The sequence below is a fragment of the Empidonax traillii genome, unplaced genomic scaffold (assembly GCF_003031625.1).
Source record: "Empidonax traillii isolate 1590-97213 ecotype Southwest subspecies unplaced genomic scaffold, ASM303162v1 scaffold418:size511083, whole genome shotgun sequence".
Taxonomy (NCBI): Eukaryota; Metazoa; Chordata; class Aves; order Passeriformes; family Tyrannidae; genus Empidonax; species Empidonax traillii.
In genome coordinates this window covers 274,930-283,678 of record NW_020955611.1, presented here as the reverse complement: position 1 = coordinate 283,678, position 8,749 = coordinate 274,930, and the positions used below count along the sequence as shown (strand labels likewise).

The following is an 8,749-nucleotide window of genomic DNA, read 5'->3' as shown; positions in this document are numbered from 1 at the left end:
CCTCGCTCCTACTTTGCAGGGAGGGTATAATGAGACTACAGTTTACCCAGAGAAAGTGTTGAGTTGGAAATGCAAGAGCAGCTCCCAGAAGCATAACTGTGCTCTATGCATACATGCAAGTCTGGAATCATCTAGGGAGGCAGAAGCCATATTCAGGCTGCCAAGCCTTCCCAAGGCATGAAACCCTTTTGAATGTGCCCCAATGAGCAGCTACAGTCTCATCAAGAAGGACAGCTTATACTGTCAATCCTGCAGAATAGGCCACCTCTTGACCCTCCTGTGAGGTAACTGTTCAGGCTGAGTCTCCCCTTAGAGCATCACCCCATGGGCCACAAGTCCTCAGGAGTGTAGGCAGAAGTAAAATTCCCAGAATTTGCTTCTGTTCAAGGAACAAAATAACTCTGCGTGCACACCTCTGGATGGAACATAAGGCACAATTTTATTTTCCCTCATCCCCTTTTCTCAGGTCACATCCACCACAATGCAGTTTTCTGGCAGCAAGGCTATGCAGTGATCGCAGGGATCCTCTTGGTTGGTGCTGATGCAGCAGCCAGCAGCAGTGCCCTGGGCTCACAGGAGCTCACCTGGCTGCTCAGAGCTCCACCGTCCTGAGCAAACTCCTCGGTGAGGTGTCACTGGGTGGCCCACCCAGGCACTCCGAGTTCTCCTTCACTTGTCCACAGCACGACCAGTGGTGGCAGCCAGGGTGACCTTTGTGTCCATGGCCACAGCCCTGGTACCCACCTGCAAGAGAAGAGGCACCAGCAGCTCAACCCAAAGTGAGCCAGAAAATACCAGTGTGTTATAGGCAATGGCCTCAGGACTTCTCTAAAATGAGGAGGCACGTGATGATGAGAACACAGCATATTCAAGGCTAAAATTGCCAGGATTCCATAAAGAAAGAACACCCAAAGGGGTGTTGGGCCCTGTCCCAATACCTTGGGAAAGCTGAAGATTTCCATCCCCTTCCCTGCTGAACAATCCAATACATGGGCCTCCAGAACCCCATGCCAGCTGCTAGTAGCTATGGCCAGAGCTAGATACAGATCAAGCATAGAAAAAGGAAGAGGTCAGATCTATACTAAAAACATGTAAACCACACAATGACACATGCAGGCTAAAGCTTGGGAAGCTGGTTGGGGTTAAACAAGTAAGGGAGTTGAACTCTTGTCCTTAACAAGGAGTGAGGTTTCTCCAGAGTACAGAATTGCTCACTGTGTGACACAGCCCACAATCTCCCAACATGCCAGCACTGAACAGGAACAGTATAGAAGCAATGCTGCTCAGCCTCACTGAGAAAGGCTGAAAGGCTGAGGAGCCCTGCCCTACCTTCTGCAGAGGTGTCTGTCTATGGGATGTGCTACAAAGACCTAAGTGTGTCCTGCTGCAGTCACATCCCACCAGAACAAATGTACGTACATCCCTCACAGTTGTGGTGCGTGTGCAAAGCAGGAGTTGGGCCAGAGTATCAACTCACACCTACATACACCAGGGAGGACCTGGTGCAACAAATCCTCCAGATCCCAGCAGTGGGGGGAAAGCTGAGCACCCACCTGGCATGGTCCCACCACAGGCACAGCGAGCAGCTTTCTGCCCTCCGCTTGAGCAGAACGTGCAGCAGTGGAACACGCCCTGGTGTTCACGAAACTTGTGTTTCACCATCAGAGTGAACGGAGAGCCCTGCAGTGGACAAGCAAACAGAGAGACTGCTGCACTGGATGCTACCAGATGTCGTGACTGCATTTTCAAACACCAGCTGGGTGATCCTGTCAGTCACAGGTCACTAAGCCCAGCCTTAAACTGCTATGTAGTAGAGGTAATCCTTAGAAAGATTTAAAGCAAACACTTAGGAAAGGTAAAGAAGAAGCAGTGCAAGAGAAACAAGAAATGCTACCTGTACATGTTGCCCTTTCACACAGACGCAGACAGCATACAAGCCTGGCTCCTCAGGGCTGTAGGAAATACAGTAGGTCCCATCACCATTATCACACACTGTTGGCTTGACTGCACTGAAAACAGAGAGAAGCCCAAGAAGTCAGTGTCTGGCAGAGAATTGCTCTAAATGTGAACCACAGTTTGGCCTAGATTTACAGTCAGCTCTTCATTCAGCAGCTGCAGGTCTCAAGCAACTTTGAAAGGATACACGAGCCACGCTCAAGCACTGAGTGGCTTTTACACACACCTGCTGCTGGAAGCTGCAGTAACCATACAAAGGAAGTCACACAAAGCTAGCTGCGCTGCAAGGATCTGTAGCACACTGAAAAGGTAGAAGATGACATACAGCACACTTGCAGGTCAGATTATCCCATCAGATAAGAGCCCACAGAAATGGGGTAAATTCACAGCTTCAGCAAGCAGTTACCTCCAGAAAAACCCACTAAGAAGACAGGATATAACAAAACATGTTTGAATCAGTTCAACCACTGTCCCAGCTACATTGACCCCACTCTTCTCTTCAATGCTCAGACTAGTTCTAGGTCCCTGCTGGTAAACTCTCCCTTTTCACGGTGAAACTTACTGGGTTTCACAAGGAATCCTTGTGAACAGAGTGCCAGGAAGAAAGCATCAGCTAGTTACTTGAGGACTGACTGCCCGCTCTACAGAGAGAAGGAAAGAGCTTTCCACAGACAATAATCAGGCAGCTCTGCACAGAGAAAGGTGTTCTTGCTAATCCCCACTAATTAGTCTCTTGGGCCCCATAACATGACAGTTTATAATCTGTATTCCCCACCCCCCACCATTTCACATCAGTACAGCTGCCTACATAATTTCCTGCCATGAACTGTGTGGTGATAATTCACACTCTTCTGCAGCCGTTGTGCCTCAAACTAAAGCCAGGCAGCTTTCAGCAACGGATGCAGCAACTGCATATGCTCCAGAGCAAGAATTTGTGTTAATGTGGCCACAGCAACCTCTACCCCACCAAGTGAAGTTCACCCTCATGTGCACGCCTTCCTATGTTGTGCACTTGAAGGAAGGTACAATGGAACAATATTCCTGAACAACGATGCTCTATTGATAAGCATCTGGGCAGCCAGCACTGCTTCTGTGTGCCTTGTCAATACTCCCCCATAACAAGGAGTTTTAGCATCCTGTCCCTTTTTTTTATCAGGTCATCCCACCAACAGCCTTCCTGGAACAAGTTCCAGCTTACTATAAAACAGAATACATATTTTTTGTCATTTTCATTGTGGAAACATGAGCTCAAGGGCAGTCTTTCCTGCTTTTGCTAGAAAATCTCCAAACAGTTAAACAGTTAAACAGTTAAAGTACTCAATGCTTACAACTATGGTAAAGAGGACAAAGAGGACAAAGTCACAACACAGGTATTTTCTCCAGAACATGAACTAGCACTTCAATCAAATGTCAGAGGCTCCTGAGCTTGGTAAACCATCTGACTTGGGACAGCCAGTCAGCGGTTTGATGATTTATGCTTATTAGATGTTAACAAAAGCAGGATCCCTGGGTGTCTGCTGGTAGGAGTGAGAAGGAGCAACAACTCACTCTGGCGGTGTCTTGCAACACCCACTGAGAGTTGAATCCTTTAAGAAGCCCAAATCACTCAAAGACAATACAAATCTGTCAGGGTCCACGCAGCTGAATACAACTAGTACGAAGCACTGCTAGACATGTGGGAAGAAGAGCAGTGCCTTTTCCTCTACAGATTCTGACCCACATGCTAAAGCTCATCCTCCCACCTGCCTAAGCAAGGAAGGAGTCAGGACATGGGAAGGAGAAAGGCAAACCCAGCGACCAGGGAGTTCTTGGGTGAAATACCCACCAGTTTTTCTTGTCCTTGTGGGTGATAGTGACCCTCACAGCCTCTCCTCCTTGCCCCATCTGCTCCCCAGTGGTGTCATTGCAGAGCAGGGTAAAGCCAGTCCGCTGGTTCTGACGGGCACTGCGGAGATCTGCAAGGCAGAGAAACAGGAACAGAAAGGATTCGTACTAGCCGTGACTCCCACCACCCACCTATTTTGCAGTGTTGCAGCCCTATCAGAACACAAACAGAACGTGGCTTCTGAGGTGTACAGCTGCTCTCATTCACAGGGAAAAGTCAATATATGACTGGGTATCAGGAGAGAGTGGAAGCCATAGGCACTGAGAGATGTTTAGCAGGTTTAGCCCAGAGGTCTGTATGGACCAGGGTGACCCTCTTTCCTGTTACTCTAAGCCCAGCTGGCACCTTCCCAGGTCTCAAAATGCATCACACAACACGGAGGGAAGAGGAACAGCCCCACTGTGCAGTGTGGAGCCCCAGAGACCCCAAAACTTAAAGTTGGGCTTGGAAGGGATCAAATGAGCCCTGGGTCTGTCTCATCTGCCCTGCACAGGCCATTACTGACCAGAACTGGCTGCACTCCGTGGGCTGGTCTGAACATTATCTGTTTGCTCGCTCTACTCCAAGTCCTTAGTAAGCAAATATCCATGAAACCATTGATGCCAGTTATTCTCATAGCAATCTCAGCAGAAGCTGTAATGGGAATGAACCTACTCGCTTAGCCACAGAGGGGATCTGCCTGGGCTCATGCTTCAGAACAGCTTGGGCATGTCCTGCTATTGCAGGTGCCATTCCCATCCCCTGAACAAACTGTGGTCTTTGGCCTAGGGTTGCTCTTCTTGTACCTTAGCTCCATGTTGAGGTCAGTGATGGCGTGGAGGGCAGTTCCAGCATGCTCTGTACATCTGGATGAGAATAACTGTCTGGCTCCCTCCCCAGCATAGCTCCCATAGGCAAGCAATTCAACCTCTGGTAGGGCTCTACCTCTGCCCCTGGTTAATGCCCACATAGCAGGGAGCCAACAGGGCCTTAAGCTGCACACCACGTGGGTACAGAGAACACAGAGGTGACTTCAGGGAGCGGTGCACTCCCATTCAGCTGCTGCACAGCACCCCATTACCTTCCCCATGCAGGGTACATCTGGCTGGGTCAACCACTTTATTGAGAACGGCCCCAAAAACTTCATAGCCACAACACTGCCCTGCCCTCTCCTGGGGAGAGAACTGGATCCTGTCATCCACGCTGGGGTGGGTGCTGTAAGCAGTGCTGTTCAGCTTTGTCAGACGGCTTGACACTACCCCTTTGGTGATGAGGATCTCCAGATCGGAGCCACTCATCAGCAAGTGCTCTGTGAACTCCACGCCTGTCCTCATGTCCAGCAGCAGCTGCTGTAGCTGGGCCTTCTGCAAGTGCAGCAGGTTTTCCTTCTGCACCTTCAAGTCCTCCAGCTGTTTCAGCAGCCGGTCCCGGTGCTCTTCGATCGCTCTCACATAGCCACTGGCAAACAAGCAGATCTCTTTAGCCACAGCCTCCGTGCGGGTGCAGACGGCACTGCCCATGTTATCAATCTGGCTCAGCACACCCTCCAGGGTGTCCACGTGCTGCTGGGTGTTCTTGAGCAGCTTCCGCAGGGCGTCCCCATGCCTGTGGATGACATTGCTGGTGAAGTCATAGGGGTGGTGACGGTGTCTGCCCAACACGCACTCCTGGCACACCGGCTGGTCACACTGCTCACAGAACAGCCTTAGCTCTTCTGTGGGATGGGAAGGGCACAGGAGAGGCTTCCCGGCCTGGCTGCAATCCTTGGTGTTCTCCAGCTCCGTCACAGCATGAGAAGCCGTCTTCTTCTGCCTCCTAGAAGGGAGCAACCACAAATCAGTTTATGCATGCTGAGTCCAAAACGCAAACAACGAGACCCTTTGCAAATGCCATTCTGTACAGGCTGCAAGTCACTACACACTGCTCCCTCCTGTCTCCACTGAGGGACTTGGGCTCTCCAGAGGACAAGGATCCACACAAAAGAGGGCAGCATCTGCAAGCAGCTCCTTAGGGGTTGCTCTCCCTGAGCCTCCCTGACAGCATGGTCAGCACTGTTTTCAGACACAAAGATTGTGTGTCCCACCATGACCACACACGGGATGGTGAAAACGGGCTGTCAGGTTGCTAAAGCCAGCAGCCCCTGGATGGAGCCTGACAGAAGTGGGATAGTCACAATGATCCCCAGAGCCTGCTGTGTCAAAGGCAGCTGGAGGGTGGTGAGTGCTGCAAAGTGAGAGCTGGCAGGAGATGTCTTAAAAGAGAATCACTCACCAGCAGTCATGTTTGGTGAGGAACAGGAGGTACCAGGCTCCTCAGCCATCAGCCCAGGGATCTTCACTAGCTTTAAATTTGCTAAGGCAAGTGAGCTCTAATATCCCTTAGAGGGAAAATCCAGTTCAGGCCACTGCCAGGACACAGTCTAACAGTAAAACATTTAGTATTCCGGAAGTCAAACTCCATTTCCTCCTGGCCACCAGGTGAGGTCCTGCTTAGCACAGACCAAGGATAGGACACAAAGAAGCTGTTATAACCCAGACATCCACCACATCACAAGGCAGCACCAGAATATTTCCATTGTATGCTATTTTGGGCACTGGGAGCTAGTTATTGAGCAGGATATAAAACCTTTCTCTCCTTCCTTGTCTTCTGCACTAATGACTTGTGGCAGTTGCAATGGGAGCTCCAGGCCACATGCAAAGTACTCCAAGGACTGAGCTCTGTAGAGTTGCTTTGGCAACCTCATCACGGGGCAGAACACGGCCCTTATGCTACTCCTTTGCTTGCCACTAATCTCCCTTGGGTCCAGCACACTTTCAAAGCCTTTCTAGCGTTACAGCCTTCAAATTCACACTTCCCTGACTTCAGCCTAAGATATCTCTCACTTATGCCAAGGAGCACAACCATGGCACTCGGATGCACAGAAACCTTCCCCACACACCAGGAAATAATTTCAAAATGTTTCTCCTTGGCCCTTGTTCTAGTCTGACATCAACTAAATCAAATGCAAGTCTGTAGATGCTAGTGGGGAGAAAAAAAGGATAGCAGTAAATACTGTACAAAGTGGATCATGGGGACAAATTTTCTACTGCTTTATCCTTTCTGCAGTTATTCCTCAGCGCAGCAGGCTGCTTTTCAAGGTCTGGGTTTATCACTCTTCAGCAGCTTGCATGAGGTATGAGGCATTAGCTAATCAGAATGGTATGCTGAAAATTACACTGGGAGTGAAAAGGTAACTTGGACTCAGCCATTTTCCCTGCAGGCGCCAGTATCTGCAGGGGGGCAGGGCAGAGAGGAGTACGTCTCTGTTCCTTCTGGGGTAAGAATCTGCTTATCAAGTGGAAAGGAACAGCAAACGTGGAGGGAATAGGCTGAGCTGATTAACCCAGGCTGAGGCTTCCCTGTCTAGTGTTTGTTGCTGGGTGTTTTTCTGACCTTGCCTGTCACCTTGCTTCAGAAGGCCATTCAGGTTTCCTAATCAGTTTTCTTCAGTAGTGCTGCCTGTCCTCTGCCCAGCTCACAAGCCACTGCAGCCACCTCCTCTTCAATTCCTAGCTCTGTAGCAGTCACCTCTTCCTACAACAATTCCTACACCACCTAACAGGCAAGCACGTGGGTTGATCATCAGCAGGTACCAACCACAGTAGGCAGGGCTTCCACTTACCTCCTTTCACTCTGTCTAAGGGTGCCTTTACACATAACTGCATTAAATTATTCTGGAGCTGGAGGGAGGCAGACCAGCAGCTTAAATTCCCCGTTTTCCCTTGGAAGATGTGCCTTCTCCAAAGTGGGACAGCACAATGTATGAGGCTCTTGTCCTGCTAAGTACTCTGCCCACATCCGTGCCTGATGGAGCCCTGTCAGTCTCCCTGGAGCCCAGTAATATTAAACTGAGATGCAAAGGAACATGCGGGCACCGCCATGGGCAAAGGGTGGCCCGATTTTGGACTTAATTGCCAATGATAGGTATGACGGGCCTACTCCCAAGAAGTTCAAGGAGTTTGGGCAATGCTCTCAGGCACATGGTGTGATTCTTGGGGCTGTGCTGTGCAAGGCCAGATAATGGACTCGACGATTCTCGTGGGCCCCTTCCAACTTCGGATATTCTACGACTCTACCCTAGCAGCTTGCCGGTCCCCGCCCGAGTACCTCGCATCCTCCGAGAGGGGGTGGTGGGTATCAACCCGCCCAGGACTGAGTGAGCTGGGAGACGCTGGTTCAGGAGACGCCGATTCGCCGCTCTGGCCCTGCGCGGGCCCCTGCCCACTGCGCCCCCCCCACCCCACACGGCTCCCGGTGCCCCGGTGTGCCCGCCCCTCACCTGTGTGCGCGGCAGCAGAAGGGGCAGAGGCGGACCCCGCAGGTGAGGCACCGCTCGGCCGCCGCCCCGTCGGCGCAGAGGTCGCATCCCGCGGCCGCCCCAGCGCGGCTCCCGGCCAGGCAGTCGGGGGTGAGCTGCCCCACGCCCCCGGGCGGCAGCGACACCTCGGCGTCGCACACCGGGCACAGCACGGGGCGGGCGGCGCCCCCCTGCTCCCCGTCCAGCGCCCCGATCCGCCGCAGGCAGGGCTCGCACAGCGAGTGCAGGCAGGGCAGCAGCCGCGGCGACACCCAGGGCTGGGCGCACTGCGGGCACAGCGGCCCCGACATTCCGGCAGCCCCCGCCGCGCTCCGCCAGGACCCTGGGCCGAGCGTCCCGCGGGAACGCCCCGCGCCGCCCCCACGGGGTCGTGCCCGCAGCGGCACCGCCCCCGCTCCCCCCCGTGAGGGGCACCGGCGCTGCTGTGCGAGGGATGCCGGGGATGCCGGGGGACTCGGCGGCAGCGCCTCCCGCGGCTTTGAAGTTCCCGAAGTTAAAAATCAACAACAAGGCAGAGCTCCGGTCATGGTTTGTTTTGCTGGTGGTGTTTTGTTTGTTTGTTGCTTGTTAGA

At 52.3% G+C, this 8,749-nt stretch overlaps 1 protein-coding gene across 1 annotated transcript; it reads right to left on the bottom strand.

Annotated features, from left to right (window-relative positions):
* Nucleotides 1-420: 420 nt before the first annotated feature.
* TRIM45 (tripartite motif containing 45) lies at nucleotides 421-8,479 on the bottom strand. The gene is made up of 6 exons (XM_027894123.1): nucleotides 8,139-8,479; nucleotides 4,902-5,635; nucleotides 3,782-3,911; nucleotides 1,895-2,009; nucleotides 1,554-1,680; nucleotides 421-744 (listed from the first exon to the last, which is right to left on the bottom strand). Exons 1-6 carry the CDS (start codon nucleotides 8,465-8,467, stop codon nucleotides 593-595), a joined length of 1,587 nt encoding a protein of 528 aa, XP_027749924.1. The 5' UTR covers nucleotides 8,468-8,479; the 3' UTR covers nucleotides 421-592.
* Between the last annotated feature and the right edge of the window lie 270 nt (nucleotides 8,480-8,749).